This window comes from Rhopalosiphum maidis, chromosome 3, assembly GCF_003676215.2.
Source record: "Rhopalosiphum maidis isolate BTI-1 chromosome 3, ASM367621v3, whole genome shotgun sequence".
Classification (NCBI taxonomy): Eukaryota; Metazoa; Arthropoda; class Insecta; order Hemiptera; family Aphididae; genus Rhopalosiphum; species Rhopalosiphum maidis.
The window spans coordinates 56,849,699-56,877,415 of record NC_040879.1 but is presented as its reverse complement, the minus strand read 5'-3'; the positions used below and the strand labels follow the sequence as shown (position 1 = coordinate 56,877,415).

At 25.4% G+C, this 27,717-nt stretch overlaps 2 protein-coding genes across 3 annotated transcripts; both read left to right on the top strand.

Moving 5' to 3' along the window:
- Positions 1–933: 933 nt before the first annotated feature.
- Positions 934–10,916, top strand: LOC113555794 (protein diaphanous). Of its 2 annotated transcripts, none has more exons than XM_026960337.1 (18): positions 934–950; positions 1,834–1,906; positions 2,127–2,369; positions 2,502–2,603; positions 2,684–2,883; positions 4,082–4,400; positions 4,658–4,768; positions 4,847–5,082; positions 5,684–5,814; positions 5,890–6,038; positions 6,551–6,877; positions 7,664–7,806; positions 7,889–8,156; positions 8,324–8,563; positions 8,950–9,210; positions 9,577–9,741; positions 10,098–10,341; positions 10,450–10,916. In XM_026960337.1, exons 2-18 carry the CDS (start codon positions 1,868–1,870, stop codon positions 10,536–10,538), a joined length of 3,267 nt encoding a protein of 1,088 aa, XP_026816138.1. In that variant the 5' UTR covers positions 934–950; positions 1,834–1,867; the 3' UTR covers positions 10,539–10,916. The 2 variants fall into 2 exon arrangements, with proteins under 2 accessions (XP_026816138.1, XP_026816136.1); XM_026960335.2 differs by lacking the exon at positions 934–950 and adding an exon at positions 1,318–1,582.
- Positions 10,917–17,701: 6,785 nt separating this feature from the next.
- LOC113558671 lies at positions 17,702–19,729 on the top strand. The gene is made up of 3 exons (XM_026964164.1): positions 17,702–17,902; positions 19,025–19,368; positions 19,529–19,729. The coding sequence occupies exons 1-3, from the start codon at positions 17,846–17,848 to the stop codon at positions 19,572–19,574; spliced, it is 447 nt and encodes a 148-aa protein (XP_026819965.1). The 5' UTR covers positions 17,702–17,845; the 3' UTR covers positions 19,575–19,729.
- Positions 19,730–27,717: the final 7,988 nt, after the last annotated feature.

The following is a 27,717-nucleotide window of genomic DNA, read 5'->3' as shown; positions in this document are numbered from 1 at the left end:
TAAGATTTACATAATAAAAAATAATCATTAGTCATTACATGTATCTATATAACTCTTCTTTAGCAATGTTAAATACAGACTGCAGCTATAGATACTTTTAGGTAATGTATTAAAGAAGTGTTACATAGATAAATGTAATGATTATATTTTGTAAATATAATCATATTATAATTATGTAAAGTAAATCATAATAATTATCGAATAATGTATTCAATTGGAACGGCACTTTTTTCCGAATACCTTATAATATGGTTTAGGATAATTTAACTAGGTATATACATATTATTTGTATAACATTAAAAATATTCTGATGGTACCTAAACTAATATTATTTTCGTTTTTTTGAAAATAGTAACTAAGGAACGGTATAGTTTTTCTCAAAATAAATTTAGGAAGTATGTACCTACTCTAACTCTCTCCGAAAATAAATTATGGTTTATAGTCGCTTGGACTAGGAAGGGGTATGCAGAGGTCCACCTCCGTAGCTCGTATATTTACGTAAATCACGTGGGTATTCGCAGTTTTTTTTTGTTGGCTTTAGATCAAAACTAAATTTGCCAAGGCCCAACAAATTCTGACATCATCGTTTTCAGCCACTAAAATAAGACACACCAGTTAAATGGCGTCCCGTGAAAGTGCATTAGCGTTGTGTTAATATAATTACTGTACCAACGCGCGGTAACGAAAAATACAAAATCGGACTAGCTTAAAAAAACAAAATAAATACAATATACGTACCAAATATTGTCTTAGGAAATCATAACGTATTAACGTCCGTTCTGAAAGTGTAAACTGCACTTTATGTTTTTTTTTTTCTAAGCATCTTAATCAAATAATGTAATTTCATGTAATTTACACGACGATAATAGGCACTTATTCGTTACACAATAAATAATTGCGCAAACGGCCGGAACGTTAACGGCAGTTTGGAGGTAGGTGGTAAGACACAGGTACGTAACGTAACGTAGCGTAACATCTGGACTCTATTGAAACGAGTGCGGCGCTCGCGTGTATTTACTCTTAATTAGGGCCGTTAATATTCCGCACACCTATGAGATGGTCGAATGATAATGACGATGCACATAAATTATGTGAAAAAAAAAAGGGCGATAATATTAAAGATTTTGCGGTTTTACAATAGTTATTTGGTCTCAATACTCCCAATCGACCGATAATACATACGTAATAGCATACGCCGAACGCACTACAAACGACGGGTATTGACAGTGTTGGTGGGAGATGTTATCTTTTTAGAATGTCTTATCGGACCCGAGACCGTGGTACAAGCAGATAAGTGATAACGCGCAAGTTATTTTAATTGCTCGTATCGTTGTTGTTGTTGTTTTTAACTCGATTTTAAGTGTTCTACTGCGATAATAATATATTCCTTATTAGAATATATTTCGTGCAACTTTTCGTGAAAAGTCATTTGGCGAGTAAAGTATACACGTCGAAATGTACAACCCGGTGCTATTACACTAGTATATTCCGTCGTCGTTTACTGCGCTGTGGCGACCACTGCACTGTTTCATTTGCTGATACATACTATTATGTATAGTGGTAACATTCAACAGGTTTTTAAGTAAATATCATTTGATAAATAGTTATCGTACGCGCTTTTAAAACGTTTAAGAATGTCCGAAATCAATTGTGATTCTATCGGTTTTTCCGTTTAAAACCGTTAGCTGTGTAACTTTATGTTTTTCAGTTGCTTCGTTAAATGATAATAATATTGAGATTTTTTGACAGGTTACGGGCCTGTTAAGTGTGTTATAAGATAACTAATTTTTTCTGTACTTTGAGTTAACTGCATGTTTTTATTATCTGTTTCAGATGTTGAAAGTAATAAATATTCAACAGAATAAACATGTCTCGCGGAGAAAAAACCAAACCAACCACTGGTTTTGTAAGTACTATTATTAATAATATTTGTATATTTATATTTCTGTTTTTTCTTTTCAATTATATTTATGGTGTTAAAAATGTTTAATTATGGGGCATATTCTTAATTCCCCAAAACAAAATTATATTTTAATATAAAAATTGTCTTTTGTTTATTAGTATCTCAGTGTTACATCTTACCTACTTATTTTTATCTAGCATTAATTTTACTTATGTATTTACAGCTAGATACATTGTTTGGACGACCAAAAAAATATGGGTCAGCGGCATCATCGCCCATCGGTGGTGTCGGTGGCAATGGTATCTACAGCAGTGGAAGTACATATGGTGTTGGCAGCCGCTCTTTGCCACGCATTAACTCGGATAACGATATTTCATCAGGCGGTCACAACGATGCAGATGAGTGTGAAATGTTTGTTGAACATTTAGATGTAGAAGCACTCAACGATAAGTTTGAAGAAATGCTGGTAACAAAAAATATTAAGATACATTCTAATTATTTTTCATAAATTTAAACAATATTTTAATTGTTGGAAAATAATATACTTACATTATACATAATTTTCAATTAAATTGATGTAAATTTATATATATTTTAGGATGATATGAATTTAACAGAAGAGAAAAAAACCCCAATAAGAGATCAATCAGTTGTGAATAAAAAAAAAATGTTAATGATGCATTATAAAAAATCAAGTAATGTAAGTTATAATTTTCTGAAATATGTTATTATTCATTTAAATTACAAATTTTAATATTGTTATGTATATTATCATAATAGGAAGGAAATAAAAAAACATGTGACAAACCTACAGAGTATATTCAATATCTTTCACAACCAGATTTAAGTGCCAATAAGACATATAATTGTGTAGTATCACTGCGTATAGCTTTAACTAACCATCCATTAAGCTGGGTTAGTGAATTTGGCACCGAAGGATTACGTCAAGTATTATCTGTGCTCAATGAATGTTATCGCAAGTAAGTACAATATTATATTATACCTAGTTTTATACTGATCATATTATATTTATAAAGTTAAGATAAAGCAATTATAGATTAAATTAGGATAGGTGTAGGGTATCAAATACTTATATTGATATCATTGATTTTTTTGAAAGAAAAATAATGATATGGGTAAGTATTGGATGATTAAACTGCAAGGTCAAGTTTAACAACCACATACAAGTTGTATGTGTTTAATGTGCATGTTAATTTCTTTTTGATCAACAATTTTTTGAGGGGTCTGTGTACTTTTTATGTTAGAATTTTTAGGACATTTAATTAATTCTAAAATAGTTATTAGTATAAAAGAATATTGAAATTTACAGTCTTTTACGTTATAGTTACACTATTATACAATTATTAAAATGAATAATAAATAATTTCAGATACAACACCAAATCTTCTTTTCTTTTACTTCATTTTTTTATTGAAAATCTGTCCTTGTAGCATCTATGGCCATTAGATATAACATTATTTTGGTATAAAATAGTTAATTATAGGAATAAATTGATATTTTGTAGTATAGACAGTATAGTATTAATCTTTTGTTTAATCGACCAGTAGTAATAATTTTTGAAGATGAGAACTGGTTAGGCAATTTATAGATTTTGTTTTTGTTACTCCAGTTTTTTAAAAAAGTAGTTTGCAAGGGATAAATTTTGTAATTCTAGGTAAAGTGTTAACAATTTGATGCACATCGCATATATTCGATATTCTCCATGTGGTTTGAATATACAATACCTCGTACAATAACATTATACAAACATAAAAATCAATAAATTATTGTTACATTGGCAATGATATTTTAAATACTTCCATTGAAAAAAAAGTATCAAAATCTTGTTGCATTAAAAATATCACGTCTATATTAATGTATACGTCTTAAATAATAATAAAAAGGGAAATTATTATTTTAGATCTATTACTTTTAACCTATTTATTTTTTCCAAGTTCTGTTTGTACATAATTAATATCACTTAAATAAATGTATTATTTTCTGAGGTTGTGTTTTGTTAACATTAGATTTGTGATAATTTGGTATTACTACTGTATAGTATTTTTAAAACTTATGCTTTATTTTTTTCTTACTTTTAACAATTATATATGCAAATATGTACTACATAATATATTTTAAAGATTTTTCAATTAATGTAATTAATGTTTTTTTTTTTAGTGATGGGAAAAATGCTCAATTTGCTCGTATACAATATGAATGTATCAGATGTTTGAAAGCAATCATGAATAGCACTGTTGGTTTAAAACAAATGTTTGGACACAAAGAAGCACTGACTGTTATTGCACGATCATTAGATATCAATAAACCTGCTGTTATGTTAGAGGCAGTAAAAGTCCTAGCAGCTGTTAGCTTAATACCTCCAAATGGTCATGAAAAAGCTCTTGAAGCCATAACTATGAGTGCAGATATTGAAAATCGTTGTCGATTTTTACCTATAGTCCAGGGTCTAAAAAGTATAGGAAATGAAGCTTTAAGAGTAAGTTAATATACTTTTGTTTTTGTAAGTAATTTATTTAAAACAATTTTGTATTCAAAAATAGGTATTTAATGTTTTTATTTTGTTTAAAACTATCAAATAATATAAATAAAATTAATATTTTATATAGTATAAAGTTGTATACATATGATATACTTATTTAATTTTAAAAAATAATTAATATTAAAGTGTGGTAGGAAAAGTAACTTAGTAATTTTTCTAGTTTTTCACTAATATAGTTTATTAAATTTGTTTAGGTAGCTTGCCTACAGTTTATTAATGCTATTGTATCTACACCTGAAGACTTAGAATTTCGTGGTCATTTACGAAATGAAATCATGCGAGCCGGCATGTATGATGTTATTGATGTAAATCTTTAATTAAATTATATTTAAATATTAACTAAGTTAAAGTATTAAATTATTAATACTATGAATATTTTTTAGAGCTTAGAAAAAGATTGCAGTGAAGATCTTAGTAGACAATTAAATATATTTAATGTACATAAAGAAGATGATTATGAAGAATTAGTTCAAAGATTTGATAATGTACGCATGGATTTTGATGATGTAGGAGATTGTTTTGATGTCATTAAAAACATTGTGGCAGATACACCTGCTGAACCTTATCTTTTGTCTATACTTCAACATTTTCTATTTATTAAAGATGATGTTTCTATCAGGTAAAATTGATTAGCAGAAATAATAATAATAACCATAAAATAAATTGTTACTATTAATTGAAGAGACCATCTATGTAATAACAATAATATTTAATTTAATTTAATTTAAAAATGTATATTTATTATAATAATCTGATCTATGTTATCATTTTTTAGTTATGTTTACTTTATAGAATTTTTTCAAGGATATTCTAGTAGGTAATTGAAAATTATCCAGAAATTAGTATACAATCTTTATATTTATTGTTTAATTTTTTTTTATAGCTGGATTTTTCATAAAGTTATATTTATAAATATCAAAATATTTTTTCTCTGAAAAAAAACAGTTTTTATATATTTAAATTTACATAAGATTTAACCAAAAATATAGCACAGCTTTCAATATTTTAATAGTTAGTAGTATATAAAAATAAAGTTAAATAAAAATTATTTTAGTAACTAATATAAGAATAACTTATTATGTATTCAAAATTATACAATTAAAAATAATTGCATTTATTTAAACCATTTTCATTTGAACATTTTTCTAATTTATTGTATGCTATTACTAGAGTAAGGTGAAAACAAAATATTTATAGATAATTTGTTTATTTTTACTAAGGCCTGCTTTTTACAAGCTCATAGAAGAATGTGTATCACAAATTGTTTTACATCGTAATGGCTGTGATCCGGATTTTCATGCAACTAAGCGTTTTCAATTAGATGTACAACCATTAATTGACACTGTTGTTGGTAAATTATCAGTTCTGTAGAACTTTATTGTACTTTAATTCTTTTAAATTAATTTCAACTATTTATTGGTAACAGAGAAATCTAAAGCTGAAGAAGATAGAAGAGTTGAAGAGCTAAAAGATAAATTAGAACATGCTGTAGCTACTCGCCAGGAAGCAGAAGCTAAATTAATTCAAGCTGAAACTACGATAAAAGAGTTTATGTTAAACTCATCTATGGATAATGTAAGTTTTATTGTAATATTTAATAATAAAAAACATCATTATTTTTTCAAATATATTTATCAATAATAATTAGCTAATGTTAATACTGTTAATAAAGCATAAGTAATTTATTCTGGTAAAACAAATATGATATCTTATATTATGTAGGAAATGCGTTATACATTTATGGTTTTGTGTTGGCAATTAAATTAAATAAGCAAGATCTAAATATTTTATACTTCTTTGTTCTCAATAATCATATTTTTGTGTCAATTTTCAAATAATGTATGAAATCTTTTTTATATTTTTCTTTGACACTATAAATTTATAGGTTTTATAATAAAATCAAATGCCATAAAAATACATAGAGAAGGTAGATACTAATATAATAAATTCTTTAGATGTCAAATAATATATATTTTTATTACAGTTTTCAACACACATGTTCACATATTATTTAAGTTTAATATGTTCATTTTTTTTTTTATTATTAAGCATATATTATTTTAACATTGATCTGTTTTATAATTTAGAATGGAAAATTAGGATTAAATAAAAAGCAAGATGGAAATACCAGTGGTCCACCTCCACCACCACCTCCTCCACCACCACCCATGTTTATTGGTGGTAACTTTCCACCTCCGCCCCCCATGCCTGGTTCTGTTGGTCCTCCTCCTCCACCACCACCACCTATGCCTGGAGGTGGTCCTCCACCACCACCACCATTTCCAAACATGGCAGGAAGTGGAATACCTCGCCCACCGCCTCCACTTGGTAATTTAGGAAATCAACTTCCTCCTGGCCTTAAACCCAAAAAACTGTGGCATGTGGAAGGCATTAAACGAGCGAACTGGAAGAGTGTAAGTATACATATTTCACAGAAATAAATTAAGGAGATAGTAGAATAAATTTATAATGTAAATTAAATATAATATATTTAATGGTCAATTTTGTTGGTTAATAAAATATTATTTAATAATTAGTTATTTTTGGTAGTAATTATTACCAGGGTTTAGAAGTTAATAACACTAAAAAAGTACATTTTCAGCATTTTAGTATGCACTTAATACACCAAAATTAGCACTAAAAATTGGTAAATATGCAAAATAAAATTGTCAAATATTTATAAAAGAATTTTTATATTTTTTAGTTTTACAAAATGAATACTTTTTTTTATATAATATGATAGTAGGTATTATTTTAGAAACTAAAGGTATTTGGTCTGACGAGAATGTAAATTTGATGAATCTGATAATATTGCAGTACAATGTATTTGAGATTATTTTAAAATTAATCATGTTGTTGGAAATAAATGGAATAAATTATCTAATGTTTTCAACAATAATAACAAATGTATCTACTATTTGAAAATCAAAATATATGTTTTTGTTTACATATTTATACACTTTATTGAAGTGATATTGTTTATTTAGGTACTTTAAAGTGTAAAAATATATCTATAAATAGCCCTTAAAACTAAATTAGCAAAATAAAATTTCTTAAACGACGTCAGGAAAGCATAGAACAAATTTATATCTTACTTTTGATGTTCTATTACTCACCAAAAATAAAAATATATGTATTTGCTAGTTTCCAATCCTTAATTATTACATATTTAGTAATTTTCTATGTTAATACTATTTTAGATAATACCTCAAAAAGTATCTGACAAATGTTTTTGGGCACGTGTCCAAGAAGAATCTCTAGCATCCAATGATATATTACAAGGATTATCAGAAAAGTTTTCATCAAAACCAGCTCGAAAAAAACCAGAAGATTCCACTGACAAGTATAATAATATTTTATAATTTTTTATTGGATTAAGAAAAACCTTGGTACTAATAATATTTTTTTCTTTATCCTACTTTTAGAACTTCGACCCTTAAGAAAGTAAGATGTTTAAAGGTATTAGAACCAAAAGCTTCACAAAATTTATCTATTTTATTGGGTGGCTCGTTAAAACATTTGAGTTATGCTGATGTAAAACGCGGTGTTCTCAAATGTGATGATGTAGTACTAAAAGGAAATGTACTGGATCAACTAATTAATTACTTACCACCACCAGATCAATTAAAAAAACTAAGAGATTTAGATTGTCCTTATGAAGATCTCGTAGAAGCAGAACAATTTGCTGTAACTGTAAGTATTTTGAAAATTACATAAGTTATTATTAGAAATTGTATAGTCTAAAATATTGAATTTAATAACTATTGTAATTTTTATTAATATCATATTATATTTTTATATTAATTATATTAGAAAATGTATTAAAGCATAATTTTTAATAAAATTTTAACTTTTTATAGATGGGAGAAATTAAAAGACTGCTACCTAGGCTAAAATCTTTAAGTTACCGACAACATCATCCTGAGATGGTACAAGATATTAAGCCAGCCATTGTGGCAGGTACAGCTGCTTGTGAAGAAGTTAAAAGTGGTGTTAAATTTAACAAAATGTTGGAGCTTGTATTATTATTAGGAAACTATATGAATAGTGGTTCACGAAATGGACAAGCTTATGGATTTGAAATAAGTTTTTTGCCAAAAGTAAGTGTTGTTATTACAGTAAGTGTACTTCTTAACACGTTCAGCTCTGCTTAATTCTTATCTATCGTTTACCGCTTACCATAGCAGATAATTTGATTTATTAATTTTTAAAGCTAAATTTTTTTCTGTACTAAAAAAGGAAAAATTAACTGCACATATGGTAAATAAATTTGTACTGAATATCTACACAAATAATTGGATGTTTATCAATAGTTGAATATTTTATATCAGAAAACCTGTATGTTTATGACCACAATGCTTCACCATTAGTTGGGATTACCAACAACATATCACGATGCGTAGTCGTCACAGCAGTGAACGTGTTAAATAAATGAATAATGTATTGATATATTAAAACATCTAATTTGCTCCTTTTATTCAAACAGCTCACTTCAATTAAAGATGTAGAAAATAAGTCAACTCTTCTTCATTATCTTGTCGATATAGTTGAAAAAAACTATCCGGACTTAATTACATTTGGTGACGAGCTAACTCACTGTGATAGAGCTGCTAGAGTATCAATTGATGTTATTCAAAAGACATTACGCATTATGGATACAAGTTTACGTAACTTGGATGTAGATCTTACTAACAATTGTAATAAACAACAATGTGGTGAAGATGATTTATTTTCAGAAGTTATGACTGTAAGTATTTCATACAGATCTATAGTAAATATATGTTTGTATAAATTATTTTAGAGCTTTATCACTTATTACATAAATATTAGATTTAAAACTTTATTTTCATTGTTACAAGTAAAAAAAATTAAGTCTTAAAATAATTTATGCTATGCAAAAAAGCTACATAAAATCTCGAAAATATTGTATTACATATTATTTATAATAGCTTTAAAATAATTTATGACAAATCTCCAAGACTTTGTTTCTTTTTATTTTCCTCTTACTACAGTGGTGATAATCATTGTTTGTGTATTTCATAATTTAATCTTCAGATTAAAATGTGTAAATTATTTTAATAATATTTGTTTAAAAATTGTATAACATTAACAGCCATTTGCAAAAGAAGCCAAGTCACAATTTGAATTGTTACAAAATATGTGTAAAAAAATGGAAGCTTTATATGATGATTTAGCTGAATATTATGTGTTTGACAAGTCAAAATATACTTTAGAAGAATTTTTTACCGACCTTAAAGCATTCAAAGATAGTTTCTATGTAAGTACAGTTTGTATAATTACTTATAATGAATTAAAATACACAAATTAGATGTCTCAATATCTAGTAATCAAACATCCCATAAAATAAATAGTACACTATTCAGCAATAGACTATATTTTTATTATTAATCATCATAATTTATTTACATTTAATAATTATATCAACATCTATTCTTATACTAGATATTTTATAGTTTTCTTATATTAATATTACGTATATAATTTATGTGCATTCTCCATAGATCAAACCAGTAATTATAATCTGCTTCAAGCCTTATGATGTTTAAATTAATTTCATATTGATCACAAAAATATTTTATCAACACGTAATAATAAAAATAATATGAATTTTAGGAAGCTCAAAGAGAAAATCATAAACGAAGAGAAGCAGAAGAAAAAAGTCGTCGCGCTCGAGATGCTCGTGATAAAGCAGAGAAAGAAAAAAAGGAACGAGCAGCACGTAAAAAAGCACTAATTGATATGAATGCAGATCATACACAAGAAGGTGTAATGGACAGTTTGTTTGAAGCATTGCAAACAGGATCTGCATTTAGTCGAGATCAAAGGCGACGAAGACAAGGTGGCACAAATACCGGAGGTAATAAACATTTTTAAATTCATTTTTACACATACATATTAAATAAATTATTATGTGTAACTAATTATAATTATTACTTATTTGTATATCTGACTTATAATATTATAGATGATAAAAGAGCTCCATTATTATATCGCAGTCGATCAAGAACAGCTTTTACTGAGCGGGATTTACCAACTACACGAGTTCAACATTAAAAATAATCATCGCAACTGCTTATAGATGAAATTTGGTGCAAATTTTATAATTTGTTTCTTCAATAATGAACTATTCAACTGTATTTTATATTAAATTAAATTATATATTTGCTATTTTTATCAACAATATTTTATGAATGATAAATTGATTATTTCAAAATAACTTAAGACAAAATGTGTATTAATAATATGATATATAATAATTTGTTAGTAGTAAAAGAGGCATATTGAGTATGAACAATTTGTACATAATCCATTTACAAATTTGTTAGCTTTAAATAATATTATAGCCTAAAGGAACTTAATTGTATTAATAATATCCTATTTTTAAATTAAAAAATATTGATTGATAGAACTATACTTTTTTATTATTCACTCTTCATTCTTACTAAATGAGTAGTAAAACAACATATATAACTCAAGTTAATTGTATATTAACTTTATACTAGAATTGATTTAATTCTCTAGTAATTTATTACTCTCATTTTATTATTTTAGTAAAATTTTAATTTATTATACCTGTTTACCGTTGAATCTTGAAAATTTTATTCTTGTTTTAAAAGTAAGGATATTATATTTAATATGTATATTGTATAATGCATTATTTTTAAGTGCCTCTTCTACTATTGTAGTTGATCATTATTAAGCAATTTTTTTTATAAATATATACATAATATAAATAAGCAGTTGACTAACATGCTGTGTATTAATAAAGATAATATTTTAATGACATCTTATATACTTTATGATACTAATAAAAAATCAAATTATTTTTCAAACCTGTGATACTTATGACATTTTAGATAAATTAGTATGAATTAACAATTTGATATAACAAATTTTTTAAGATAGTTAAAAATTATAATAAAATATTGAAAAAATAATGAGACTGTTCCGTATATTGTTGCTCATTTATATTGATTAAATAAACTAAAAATATTACTATTAAGTATGTTTGCGAATTATACAATATTTAATTATATACATTTTTTTCAATCATGTGATTTATTTAGAAGTGAATAGAAATAATTATTATATAAAAAAAAAAAACTGTTGAGTTGTACAAAAGTTCTGTTATTTCTTAATTCTTATGGTATTGATATTTATATTCTTGTATCCTGAATGTTTTTATTTTTAATACAAGTGTCATCAGATGTCAAAATCAAAAATTTTAAAATCTAATGCTTATATTTTGATTTTAAACTTTTTTGTATAATAACTATATAGAATATCAATGCAACTGTTAAATGTATTTGTAAAAATGTTAACAGTTAAATATTTTATATTATTTGAGTATACATAGTAGTTAAGAAATATTGTAACTAACGATTTATTATATATCTGTATACAAATGTACATCGAAATTATAATTAAAATTAATATATTTATACAAATTAAAAAGATTTGTATTTCATGTTTAATTTAGTAATTTTCATATAATTACATGCTTTAAATTAATTTGTATCAAAGTTATTGAGTAACAAATACCTATATACTGTTCAGATGGTATTAAGATACATTATTTTATGTAATGTTTTGATAATATTATTTACTATAGTTAAGTACTACAAAAAAACATCCCTAATGATTAATTAGTAAATTACCTTCAAAATTAGGTAGTAACTTTTACTTATGATATACGAATATTTTTTGTAACATTCATAAATAAAATTCACTTGATTAATTATGTACTATAATAGTTCACCATTTCTGAGTCTTCATAAAAACCTATTTAATCTTTTCTACCAAGGAACATTTCTAATTATTAGTCGAAAAAATTGTTAATATTACATAATCTTTAAACCCCAGAATCGTTATAAAGACATATACTTAATTATTCTACCCTTTTAAGATATTTTACTCAATATTTATTTATTTTTTACAAACATAGTCCCACGGTGATGTTAGTCTAGTACGGGTTTATAAGTATTTCTTCGCTCCATATTTATGATCTTTTTTTCGAGAAAAATTCACCCATCATTATATATATATATACTATTTTTTTTAAATATTTTGGTCTGTACTAAGACCTTAAATAATCATATTAAACAGTGTCAATACTAACATTTTTAATATTTTACTTTTTACTAATCTACTACGAGCCGCGGTGTTACATAACTCACATATTTAGCCATTTAGGTATACCGGTGTTGGTAGATACCTTTTACCGAAAATCCGTCACGAAACGATCAAATATCTTTTTCTTAATTAGCTACCTAGTACCTGCTATCGACATGTCCGAAAATACAATTATTTAACTCACAATCTACTATTAAAAATTAACAATTCAGTCGTTTTAATAACTCTCTCTCTCGATTAAATTAACTAATACAGATGCAGGACTGCAGCCAAACCAATCAAAAGATTACATTCAAATTCTCTAAACTCACACTTTCACACTCCAACATTTTCTGACATTCAACACAAGACCAAAATATTTAAAAGTAAAAATCGTTATGAAGTACTCTTACCCAAAATGAAAATGATCAGAACCATATAACATATAAATCCTAATGATTCTAAAATCTACACGGCCGGATTATTATAATAATCATTTACTACCTAGTACCTACAAATACTTATTACTATTAGAATACAATTACACATTATTATCTAATTTGTAAAAGAAAATATAAACTGTGCTCGAGCAACCGACAAAAAACGTAGAACTAATTTCAAAAAATACTATTTGTTCAAGCATAATTCATATTTTTCTATACAAATTCGATAATATGCCAATTTTCTTTCGTATCAACCAGGCCCTGACTTATGCAAGTGCAGATGGAGCACTTGCACTTGGCCAACAATTTCTGGGGACCCCCGGGCTCTGTAAGTTGTAAAAAATTGTTGTTTTTTTTTTAAATTAATTCCACAAAAATGTATTTTCTAAAATGTAATACCAACTATGTCAATGTTCAAAGTTTAGTATATTCTTATCATTAAATTGTCAGTTGAATTTTGGTTATTTTTATCATTCCATACCCCAATGCTAATCAGTTACCATCACAAAATATTAAAATAATAATTATAGAAAATTGTTTGAACATCAGAAATATTTGATACTTAATAATTAATTTAAACTTTTTTATGATAAAATGTTATAAAAATAGAAAATATAGAAATTGGTCATTTTTTATTTAATTTTAATTATATAAAATAATATTTAAATTTATAAATTTTAATTTTAATTTATATTATTATATAAATTGTTAAATTAATAAGTTATTTTCCATTTTTATAATTTTATGGAAGACTGAAAATTAATTATTTTAATTTAAATTCATATAATAAAATCCTTTACTATTTTTAATATTTTAATATAGTATAATTTTGTTATGTTATTTAATTAGTATTGTCTTTTCATTGTCCTTAATTTACTAGACCAAGTAACTAAATTGTATTTATAGTACATGAAATAACGTACAAATATTTTATGAGTTTTGAGATAGGTATTTTGGCATTTAACACTTTTAACCATAGAGTATACACTATAAATATATTTTTTTTTATCATCAACATTCCCTCTCCCTTATGCAGATTTTTTCTATAACATTTTTTTGACTTAAGGGCCTCCAAAAAAATTGTGTACTTGGCCCTAATTTTATTAAATCAGGCCCTGGTATCAACTATAAATAAACTGGTAGTAAGAATCCGGTACCTATAAGTACATAGGTTTACAATTTTACACGTGTGTAAAACAAAGACAACACTATATGACTATAGATAATATTACATGCTTGTAATAAATAAGCACTCTTGACTTGCTCTCAATAGCTTTAGATATTAAGAGCACGTGAGTGTGTGTGTTTAATAAGCCTAATAAGGAATAAATAATAATACAAATAAAAAAATGATATTATTAAGAATTTAGAATCTAATTAATAAAAATAAAAAGACGAAAAGATGATTGTTATTTCAATTTAAAATTAAATTTAATATTGCGAATATAATAGTTGGATAACGTTAATTAATTTAAAAAAATAAAATAAAATATTACTTTTAATTTGTATTAATAAAATAGTATACTTTGTATGAAAAATAATTAAATGTCAATAAGAACAATTCAAATGAAATCAAATACTGTGTTTTGTAATTTATAGGATAAATTACAGCATACATGTTAAAATAATAACAAATATGTTTACGGTTTGGGAAAAAATTAATAATGTATTAATTTTACAAAAACCAAAATCAGCAACTGCAGCTGTTGCTGTCAAATATCTGCAAAGCCTCCTTAAAATAATAGAAAATTTTCAAGAGCAAGGTACCAATAAATGAGGCTTTATCCGATTCAAAGAATAAAGGTGAAGCATCAGGCATAGAAACAGAATTTCCAAATCAGATTACGAAAAAATAATCTTTTACCCAGAAAAATTGCAGAAGATGAGTTTTGTAACATAAGTGAAGAAAATACATTTTTAATAATTATTAAAAATGTTTTTGACAATATCTTAATAGGACCACGTCAAAAATTTAAATCAATGGAAAATATTACTCAAGATTCTTAGATCCAAAAATATTTATTTTTGGCCTATGGAAGAATTGAAAAGATCGGGAGTCAATTTATGCAATATATATAAAATTAAAATAACCTACCTTAACAAATTTAAATTCATTTCAGAATTAGAGATGTTTAAAGAACATGTTTACAAAATTACAACTCAACATAGATGAAATTTTAAAAAAGCAATCTTTTTTAAAATGTTAAATTTTCTTTATAAAAATAAACTTTAAGATGGATATAACATATCCAAATATATCTTACAATGCCAGTTACTTCAGTTTCGAGTAAACGAAGCTTTAGCAAATTTAAACGAATAAAAACATATTTACTATCTTTAGCTACTACAGAGCAAACAAGACTTAACCACGTGTATTTTATCTATAGAAAATAAAATTGCAAGACAAATCAATTATGAAGACATAACCAATGATTTCGCTGCAAAAAAAAGCTTGAAAAGTTATTTTTAAATTTTCAAAAATACAATTTTTTTACTTTAATACTATTTTATTTATGTTTATGTTTTTATATTTTTAAACGGTTTTTAAATATAATATTTACTATAGTCTATACTATAATATATGTCAAGACAACGATTTATATAAAAATATTTGTAATTAAAAAATAAACTTTTGATTTGTAGATACCTGCTTAAATATTTTGTTTTGTGTTGACTATTAACAACTCGCACACCCTCACCGCCATAGTTAATATTATGTAAGTGCACTGTATTTTTATTAGCTCCGGGCGTCAAATGTCCTAGATCCGGCACTGAGTATATCTCAAAATTTGATAACATCTTTCTGTAAATCCCGTATAACAGTAGAAAAAGATTTATAGTACCTTTTAATAGATAACATATTAAAAGAAATCAAAAATGTTATTGCGTGTAGGTATAATAATATAAAAGTTTAAGCTCCCATGAATAATGTTTTTAAATTATAACAAAATGATTAGGTATTTATATATAATTTAAATATCCAAATTAAAACTTAAAATGTCTATAAAAAGTAATTGTCTTTATAAACTTTTTAGATTTTATGGTTTTAGTATACTGAACTACTTATGAAGAATTTTGTATTATATTTTTAAAATTCAGATAAAAAAAAAAGTTTTTATACATTTTTAATTACAAAAAAAATTGCAATATTTTAAGATTTTAAAATGATAATATAAACATTCGCTAAAAACGTCAAGTATCTATTGTTATTTATTTATTTATCTTGATATATAATATATATCAAAATAATTAAATATCAAAAACTTTAATTAAGAGATATAATTATTTTACGAGTGAATATCAAATGTCGAAAATATCTGAACAGCATTTTGAAATTCTCATAAAAAATTAATTTGGTTTTCCAAAAGAATTTTTTTATACATAAGATTTAAAAAACTTAAAAAGAACCTTATATTAAATTTTTAAATCTGAGGTATAATAACAAAAAAGAATTATACATTTTTAACCACAAAATAATTTGTTGATTTTCGTAATTATTATTAATTTTGTCAAAATAATAACTTTAAACATAAAATAACATTGTGACTATTAAGATTTTCGATATTTTTGAATTGAAAAATTAACAACGAATGAGGTGCTTTGAATTAAATTTTCAAGCATTTCTAGTATTTATACCCAGAAAATTTATTTTGTAATCGATATTTATAAAAAAAAACATTAAAAATGTCTTATGCCTATAATAACTATTCGAAACATTTTGAAAATATTATCGAAAATAAAAACGATGACATAAACATTTCAAGGATTTACGGTTATTCGTTTTCGAGTTTAATCAAAAAAACAAATTCGATTTTGTCGTTAATTGGATTTTACGTAAAAATTTCAGTTATTCCTTAATTATTTGTTGCTTGTTATTCTCGAATATAAAAATAAGTACTGGGAATTTTTAAGTTTAACCTCTCCAAAATATAAACTTGATTCAATTTTATATTAAAAACCGCCCCTATTTATGAAAATCAAAGCATTTTGTCGGCATTTTATGGTGTACTCGTCCACACACACACACAAAAACTAACATATCATAATAAAATCAATACATTCATCGTTCCGCTCAAAATCTAATTAGTAATTAATAATACAGGTATATGCAATTATTGCATAATATAATAACAAGATACATTATATATGCAATTAATAACTATTGCCCATAATGTACCTACCTACCTATAACAATTTTACAAACATGTTATGTTATCCATCACCTTATTGTCACAGTGGGCACATAATCCGACAAGGTAAACATGACACGAATTCGTATTTACCTATGAGTAACTTAAACGGTACCTATATAATACAGGTCGTATGTATTTGAAAGAACTGAATAACATATAATACGGCAGAACGCCCGTAACACGCGTTATTCAAATTATTATCAAATAATGAAATAAGTAAATATTAATTGTATTAACATTATTGACATATACGCATAATATAATAGATATTTATGTATCGTCCATAATATAATAATATAGTTGCTAGTTATCTGTATAGTCTGATATTACAATTTAATGTTTACCTATCTACAATTTTTGTTTACTTTTTGTTAATTTTCTGTTTGACTATTGGTTAGGCACAAACTGAATCCAACTGCCGCGTTAAAACGATTAAAGTCTGATATCGCACATTGTTGATATCGTTCTATGCGAGAGGCGCACGTATAAAAGCCGCTGTAGGAGTACTAACGGGTTGCAATAATAGCTATAGTGTCGACTGTCCATAAGGAATAATCATTCATAAATCATATTATATATAATAATTATTATCGTTATCATTATTTCACACGCGATGACGACGATTACATCGATAGCTGCGTTGTTCGGTTGTATTTTGCTACATTTATTTGTGAGTAAATTATAATAAATAAACAATTTACACAGGGGAAAGAAATTAGGAGTGACGATACTATATCTACTCAAACGTAGATTTAAACAACTATTCCGCGTTGTTTTTTTTAATAATTTTAAAGTCGTGTTGGACAATTATAATTGTTCGTATAAAACAATGAATATATAACATTAGATGCTACTTTCTTTGTCAACTTTATTCTACATATTTTGTAGAATTAATCGTGTATAGTAAGTTAAAGACAACATTGTTCAACTGATTTACAAACGAATTTAATCGAGTAAATTGTACTAGATTAAGATATTACCTATTATTTATTAATAATATGAACTAAATTAATCTATTACATTCGATTTGGAAACAATTTATTATCGGTATTGTACAGTTGTATACAGTGTACCCTTTGTACGGAAGTGTCACTAGTGACTGTAAATCAGCTATATTTAAGTTGTAATACCTACCTATAATAATATTTTGAATTAAAAATATTATGAAAGAGTATTTTGTGTTTTAATAGTATAAAATTTAGTTGCAGTGGCCAGTGACTGACCTTTTTAAGTACTTTCCTAATTATTAAGTGCATTTTTATGGTTATTAAAATGGTACAAGCACTAAATAGTTATAGACAGTACTTAGTTCCTCTCAAATAGTTTTTGTAACTGCAAACAAATATACATTTTTTTTTTCAACTATTTCATCTTATTTAGTGGGAGTCAAATATAAAGTCATACCAATTAGACTTGTTAGTTACTAGTAATTATATAAAAGCATCCAGAAAAATAATATTTAGTAATAATATAAAATAATGATCTTCGTCTCTGGTTTAAATGTCATGTGGGAATTCCCCCTCCCAACACATTACATATTATACATATGATTTTGTATAAAAATGTAATAGTAGATGATATATAGTATATAGTACAATATACTATATAATAACTGAAACACAGGTCGGTCAGGTCGTATAAATCGTTTTTTTTATAAAGATTTACCTTAAGTAATGAATATATTAGTTTTAAAAAATAAATAATTTAATGATTTGAATTGAATTTAAATAATGACTATACCTCCCTTGTAAAACATGCTAATTTTTATAAAAACTTATTGATTTGTGTGTAGATTTTCACATCAACCGCCGCAAGAATGCCAGATTCAGATTTGCCATTCGAATTTAGCGATAAAGGATCCGTAATTACCGAGGATAACGTACTCACACAATCAGTGTCAAATGATGGGAAAACTGTATTCAAAACAAATGATCCACAACCAATAAAGAAATATCAAAGAGTCAAAAATACTAAAAAGTCGCCTACGAATCAAAATCAAAAACAACATGAAAATTATAAAATAGCAAACAGTGCAATAGAGTATCCTGCCATTCCTGCCAGACATACGAGTACACAGTATTATAGCACTTCCCCAATGATGGACAATCGATGGAATTTTTTGGAAAATTTTAATAAGTATGTTTAAAATCATATTCAATTACAAAAAATGTCAAATACTATTAATATTTTAAAATGGTATTTAAACATAATTATTATTGTTTTCATTTACTTAATTATAACTTACCAGCTACATAAATTAATATGTTTTCTACTAATTTAACATGTTTTTACGCAGATATTTTCCTACAGGATTTACCAATATGAGAATTGAATACATTTAAAAACATATAGAGGTGCATATAAACTGTATGGAAATGTTCATCAGAAATTCACAGACAATCAAATCACAATTTACTAATAAAATAATTACAATTATATTATAAATTAATGATATCTATACTTATATAGAAAATATACAGTAACTATTTCAATTTTATTTTTATTCAATATTTATTTATAAATGTATTTATTGTATCCGTTTAATGTCATTATCAAAGGAGTAAGGACCACCAGAGTCACGGATTCGCCATGAATTGTAAAAGTTATTTGATAAGGAATTATAATACGCAATATAACTGCGAATCGAAAACATTTTCAGTCATACAAACTTTAGGTATAGTAGGTATACATAAGTAGTCATGAATTATTATAATATATAATATTGTTTGAATTTTCCTGCTGAGAGTGCAAACTGACAACTGCATTTAATCTGTTTTATACCAACTCACAAATATTAATAAAGTTTGAAACAAACACTTTTGAACAGTTTTCATAAACCTAACAACTGTCTTGACGATCTTCTTTGTAACCCACACACACGAGCTCGTCGTGAATAGTTTTTTCATAACCAATCTCTATGTGAACAAGTTTATTTGGTATCATCTCGACTTGCGCACTTCTTGTGAAATTCCTATGTTAAATAATTAGTAGTGAGTTTTTTTTGTATCTACATACAGTATTATATACAATAAGTAATTTAAAAAATATTTTGACTTTCAAATTTTTAGATAAAAATTAGATCAAGTTTGTACTTTAGAGAAGTCAAAAATAAAAATTCTTAGTATTTTTTAAAATAACCGGAAAAATAGGATTTTTTTTATGCCAAACCACAACCAATTTTCAACAAACAAATAACCTTAGACAGGTACTTCAAAATGTCATCAAATTTTAATATTAACATGCTCTGCACATATATATTTGTACTATTTAAACATATTTCAAATTTCAAATTTTTTTTTATAAATGTCGATATTCGATACCTACTTTTTGAAGTATTTGCTGCGTAAAAACGCTTCAACAATGCTTTTAATATATGGTTTCTCATAAATTGTTTATTTACCAATTAATAAATTTCGAAAATGTATAGTTATAAATTTTTGTATAAAAGTTTAAAGTTAGAATTTTGACAAAATTTCGAAAATATATAAATTACTTTATAGTTAGAAATTTATAAAAAAATTCCTTTTCATATTTAACTACACTCAAAGAAAAATACAGCTTGATTTTTATAACGTTATTTCTTTAAATTAAATACACACAAACGTTTTTATACTAAAAATTAATTCATAAAAGTTAATACTATAGATTTAATATTACGGTAGGTATTAGTTTAAAATTTAAATTTAGTGAGATACGAATTGTCATAAAATTAATATAATTATATAACCTTTAATAAAATAATTAATAATTAGTAGTAAAAATAATTCTTACTCTATTAAAAATAATATGAATTACATTGTATTTATAGGTGTGTAATTTCATTAAATTAGTGAATAGTGTAACTTTAAGCTAATGTAATAACTGTAGGACTAGGATTTCTAAGCATCAAAAAATTGTAAAATATGTAAAAATAATTTTTTTTAAATATTAGTTAATATTATTACATGCTATTATTAAATTATGTTTTTTTAAATTTTCAAATTTGAACGACCGATGATTAAATTGAAAAATTATGTTGGCTTAAACTGCTTTCCACATCACATGATGTTGTTGTAGCATATTAAATGACGTGATTTGTACAGGATTTAAAGTAATATTAACATTTTTTCCTTTCGTTTTATAATCACCGTTTATAATGTTACATATTTTTAGAAATTTTTTGAATCCTTTATTCTTCTTTAGTATTAAGTTAATTTTAGTTTAAATAGGTAGTATATTTACAACTAAAAACCGAAATTAGGTTAGGTCAGGTATCAACCCTATTGAAAAAAAATTTAAGCGGAACCTTATAGAATTTAACGCCTGTATGTGCTTGAGTATTCTGTGCCTATAATGTCACTACACATTTAAATCTTAAATATGCCACAGTATAGGTAGCTGTAAACCACATAATTTCCAAAATATTGCTTTCGTTTATACTACCTAAATAGGTAACCAAAACTATCGTGATATGCATAATTTATTAATATTGCTATAGATACAAGAACGAGGGCACGTGAGTTGGTTTTTTAAATATTATAAATATAATATAATATAAAGAGAATATTTAAATTTCACAAATTGTAATAAGTACGTCACCAACAAATGTTCCGGATTTTAAGTGCTGAATTCATCAGTATTCCAGACACGGATAGTAAAAGTAATACTATTATTTCATTTTTCGTTTTCACTTGAAATTGAATTTGTAAGTATACACAAAATAATACATAACTATGTTGGTTATAATTACAGAGCAGATTTTTAATTTACTGTTTATTTTTTTATTATTTATATTTTAGGGAATTTTGGCGGTAAATTTTTAAGCTAATATATTAACAAGCATTTTGTAAGTATATTTTTGCATATTTCAACAAATTTTATATATTTTGTATGTTGAAATGAAATAAAAATATTCATTATATTGTATTCAAAACTTAGACGTTAAATAATATTTCGTCAAGTAGAAAATTTTTATTATACATTTTTGTTGACTACAAACCTATCGTTTTTCAATCATCTCTCTGGCCAATGTACAACATAGATAAAACGCAGTTACGCAGAATCATTTATTTTTGTTTTAGAGTAATCTTAGAGTAAAATCACCCATTAAAAAAATTATATAGAATACAATTTTTGGCCTTGGTGTATGAAATACAGATATTCGTATTAATTGTCTTTTTAATGCATATTTCAACAATTATTACCAATTTATGTGTATTATTACATATATATTTCATAATATGACTAATATATTATATACTATTTTAATGTATCAAATTCATTAAAAGAATTAAATATCAATGCTTTATACAGTTATACATGAACTGTTTAATATCAATACACATTTTAAATATTAATACATATATCGTGTTTCATTAGGTAAGTACCTATTTTTCCAATAATATAAGAATATAATTATTTAAATTTAAATTTAAAACCTCCCTCATGTCAATCAAGTCACTGCAATAAAGATCATCCATTATGCTTATTGTACATTTTTTTTTTTGTATAGACTGTATAAGTTCTAACTTAGAAATATAAAAAAAAATTAAAAATTAAAACCTGTAGAATTATACTAAAATATTTAATATAAAATATGAACTATCGAGGCCATAAATTAAAACTTATTGATCATAGGCACATAATTAAGGGGGCGCTTAGGGTGTATTAGCACCCCTAATTTTAAAATTAGCACCCTGAAATACTTTTTTTAAAATATCACATTCAGCAGCGATTCAACGCTATGCCAGGAAAATGAAGAGCTTAAGCACCCTCAATTTTTAATTGAAATTGCGCCTATGACTATAAACCCTATACTATACTCTTTTACTATTACCGTAAATAGGTAGGTAATACTAAAATCTGAATGTAAAATTAATTAAGTACTAGGCTCAAACCTTTCTGTATAACGTGCTTGTACTGATGCTATATTTTCTAAAATTGTCTTCAGTCATATTCTAATCTGAACAAATTATAAGTTCTGGACTTTAAAATTTAAATCACTGATTGTTGAGATGTGAATTTCGACTGTATTAAAGTTGTCATAGTCAATTAGGTATATAGGTTTTCATAGATAGGTTGCATCTGTGTCGAGTTAAAAATGTAATAAATTTATGAAGCGTATCTGCATATCACATAAATAGTGTCTACGGACACACGTATGAGTCAAGAATATAATTGTATATATACATAAGTATAATATAGTTTTTAAATCATATTTAATAAATCATAAATGTTTATTCTTCCATGCAAACTGTGAAAATATTTTTAAAAAAATCACAGTTTTTGTAATGAAAGTCTATGTAAATTAAATCAATGTCAACCATAAATAAAACAAATAGTTTGATTTCCACACCCCACACGAAATAAATTATAATAGGTATTTTTGTATTAATAAATAATAATCAAATAGTATGAAAATAAGGTTAAATTATCGATTTTTATCAAAATATGTATATAGGTAGCCAGTAGGTATAGGTAGTTTTTCGAATTTATTTAACAAAAAAAAAGCATTTTTCCGCAACAGTCTTCCGCTCAGAATCGTCGTTTGTGTACAATGATATCATATCATTGAATTCAAATTTTACACATTTTTACAGATTATAATTTTATCTATGATCAATGACAAATGTAGTTTCTATAGTATTTATTCAAGTTACATGATATTGAAATTACTGATATTCTACTTTAAAATATAAAGAAATACCAACAAAAGATATCATATAGAAGCAATATATATTATATTTACCTTAACAGTAGTGTTTATTATAGAGTAAGTAGTAACACTAGGTAAAAACAATAATCTAAAAGTGATTAAAACAGTTGAATAATTAAATTTATCGTTTACTAAAAAATACGCGATAAGTCCAATAGGTATAAGTCTTATAATTAAAATTCAATAGTATAAAAATTGTAGAAATCAAGCATTGCATCTGCAATATATATTATATACTCATTGGAAAACATTTACGAAACATAACTAAAAACAAATACATAAACATCGCTTTCTATGTATACAATAAATTAAAAATACAAACTGAATAGCTAAAATAAATGTTATCTAATAAAATATTTATTTTACTTTTACTTCATTATTAATGACGATTAACATTGGGTTTATAACTTATAATAATTATGCCTTTCCTTTGGAATTATATTTATATATTTGTTTTTATATTTTGTAGTTGCCATAAGAAATATTAAGCAATTTAAAGATACACCATCTTTAATGATTGAAAAGCCATTCAAAGAATGTTTAGCCGGAGCAAAATTCCGTGACTTGAAAAAAAAATGAAGATTATTTATAATTAAATAATTTTTAATTTATCGTTTTTATAGTAGCTGGGCCAATTACTGTGTTCGCTTTGTTCATCTTGTATTTATAAAATTCAATCTGTGTCCAAGTTTGTCTTACTAAAATCAAAGGTAAAACTAATCAACATTATTTAAATGTTTGAATTTATTTTATTTAACTGTAAGTATTTGATTTTTAGGTTGTTCGGTTTTCTGATATTGACAAAGATAAATTAAAGGACAATTTATTGAAACACTAATGAATTTAACAATTATTTTAAGTATTTATTTTTTATTACTTCAAATATTAGAATACAATCAAGCCACTTTTACATTTTCAGATTCAATTTTTGGTTCTTCTTTTTATATAGCAACAGGATTTCACGGTTTACATGTAATTATTGGAACAATTTTTTTAATTACTAATTTAATACGAATAATTAAACTTCATTTTTCTTATATTCATCATATTAGATTTGAACTAGGAGCTTGATACTGACATTTTATTGATATTATTTGATTATTTCTTTATATAACTTTTTATTGATGAAATAATTAATTTTATTAATATAAATTAGTATATTTGATTTCCAATCAAAAAGTTTAAAATTTAAATAAAATAATTTTATTAAATCTAATTTCAATAATAACAAAATTTTAATTAATATAAAAATAAAAATTTAATCATAATAAATTACGACTTCAATTTTTTATAGAAAATCCAATTTTTATGTATTCAAGTATTCCAAATAACAAAAATATAAATGAACTAGTTTCTATTTTTTAAAACTAAAAAGCTATGTGCTTGATTAATTGGTCTGATAGCTAAATGTTAAAAATACATTTTTTTTTTTTAGGAACTCACCAACGAGTACCTCGATGAAGTCATATTAAATGTTGATGTTGATGAATGCGAAGATGCTGCAGATGATTATAAATCTTGTCTTCAATACTTGTCATTGTCATGGAGTTCTGTACAAATTTACTTGGTATCTCTCCGGATGGTGCATCTGCGTAGATAACTTCACCACTGGCCATAGTTATGGAAACCTGATATCATTAAATACACTTAATTTTATAACAGAGCTATTTAAATATCTATTTACTCTGATAGTTTGGGTCATACATCATAACGTTTATATATTGATTTTTATTAGCTGAGCGTTGGATAACTATTACACATTTACACTCCAGAAGCCTAATTAATTTACATAATATAAATCTTACGACAGAAAAATGTTTCATACTATTAAATATATTTGTCTGCACTTATTGTCTATATTATAATACCATGAGTGAAATATCAAACGTCACAAACATCGTCGAGAAAAACTTTTATAATGTGTAGCACAACTCGTTAAACCTACCGAGAACAACAAATCAATAGGTATGTATAAATACGATAAAATGCAATTAATTGAATTAAAAAAAAACAGTATTTTACACCGATTAATGGACTTCGAATCAAACATCAGTGCTCTACGTAGTATAATTATATACGTGTAAATTTAAGCAAAAAAAAAAATTAGAATAAATATTTCGTACGTCGATTGACATCCGCGATTCTGTGTAAGAAAATAAAAAGAACGCAGAAAAACGTCCGGAGGACCGTCGGCGGCGGTTGTACTTGTTACCGCGATCGCAACCGCTACGAACGCAAACGGCGAAAAAACTGTACATGAAGTCATGTATTAGGACTTTCAAAAGACGCATATTACGCATATGCGAAAAGAAACGGGTTAGAAAAACTCTGGAAAAGTCTTAAAATCTTATGAAAAGTGGAAAATCACGTCAGTCGAGATAACAATAATCATTAATAATCAATATAATCGACCGCACAAAGACCATAGAGTAATAATTACTCTATGACATGGACTTTTTTTTATGCGACCGCAGCGCATTCCTTCATAATCATTGTTATCTCTCAAAAAAATGTGTTATTTATGCCTAGAGTAACCATGGTTATCGCAGATAACCGTGATAGTAACTACTAGTTACTTACTAGTATATAAAAATTATGTAAGAAGGTTGTTTGTATTGATATAAAAATGTAATTATAATGTAATAAATTGTAAGCTCGCGATTTTTTTTTTATTATTACGGGTCGGTCAAGACTTTTGCCCCTCCTTCACAAAAACTGAAATGACGCCACTGAATCAGGGCCGATCGTGTTGTCAAATTCTGCAATAAGAACCTAAGTAATTATTATACACAGCAGCACTTGCAGCTTATAATCAAATATTTAATCAAATCGTCATCTCTTTTTTTCATAGGTCATGATAAATTGTATGTTGTCAACCTTCAAACGGAAGAACGTGTTTAATGGATATGGTGTTTAATGCTAATATTTATCGTTCCAGATAAATTAAATACGATCATTAATAATTTGTTTCTTCAAGTCGTGTAAAAATCGCTATGATTCGATATTCTTTTTGTGCTTTTTATGGAAATACTTCACGTATTTGGCTTAGTTTTACTTATGTATGTTGTACTATACCAAATTTAAACGTCGTCAAAGGCGTGTGAAGTTAAACTATTGTCTTTATTTGGTCCTAGCAGCTTTGCTCAGTAATTTTACCTACTATTTTTTAAATTAATTTATAGAACAATCAATAAAAAGTTTAATTTTACAGATTTATTATCAAAGACAACGAAATCGGAAAAGTCTAAAATGTATGCTTATGTCGTAATGGATGTAATTGCCGCAGTGTCACAAGTCACTAGTTGAACAAAGCAAATTAATAAACTTGCAATCCCAATTTCAATATTTTGTATTTTTTGTGGTTACTGGGAAAATTATGCTACGAAAAAAAACATTTGGTAGGCTATATTTGAAATTACAAGGATGTCTATGAAATATTTTCAAAATTATAACAAATTTTTTTTGAATTTTTTAAATTTATGAAGTTTGCATTTCATATTAAATACCATATATACCCTTAAAAAAAAAATTAATTAAACAATTTTAGTATTTCGTAGTCGAACACATACTTTATGCCTACGGTACCTACTGTATTATATTATATTAATAATACATATTAATGTGCCCTTAATGAAACGTTTACGTTCGATTTGGAATATCGGTTGTAAATTATAATACTGTCTAATCTGTTTTATATATGCTCATTTAAATTTAGTGTGACTAATGACTGCTAATTAGCTACTTATAAGTTATAGTATCTATCTTCATATAATTTCAAATAAATATAATAG

What these genes read in the sequence shown, in the direction of transcription:
- LOC113555794 (XM_026960337.1), top strand. Translation starts at nt 1,868, where the DNA reads ATGTCTCGCGGAGAAAAAACCAAACCAACCACTGGTTTT. An exon ending in CTCAATGAATGTTATCGCAA is followed by an intron (nt 2,884 to 4,081) that starts GTAAGTACAATA and finishes TTTTTTTTTTAG; the next exon opens with TGATGGGAAAAATGCTCAAT. An exon ending in CCAGAAGATTCCACTGACAA is followed by an intron (nt 7,807 to 7,888) that starts GTATAATAATAT and finishes TCCTACTTTTAG; the next exon opens with AACTTCGACCCTTAAGAAAG.
- LOC113558671 (XM_026964164.1), top strand. Translation starts at nt 17,846, where the DNA reads ATGACGACGATTACATCGATAGCTGCGTTGTTCGGTTGTATTTTGCTA. An exon ending in GTATTTTGCTACATTTATTT is followed by an intron (nt 17,903 to 19,024) that starts GTGAGTAAATTA and finishes ATTTGTGTGTAG; the next exon opens with ATTTTCACATCAACCGCCGC. An exon ending in TTTTTGGAAAATTTTAATAA is followed by an intron (nt 19,369 to 19,528) that starts GTATGTTTAAAA and finishes GTTTTTACGCAG; the next exon opens with ATATTTTCCTACAGGATTTA.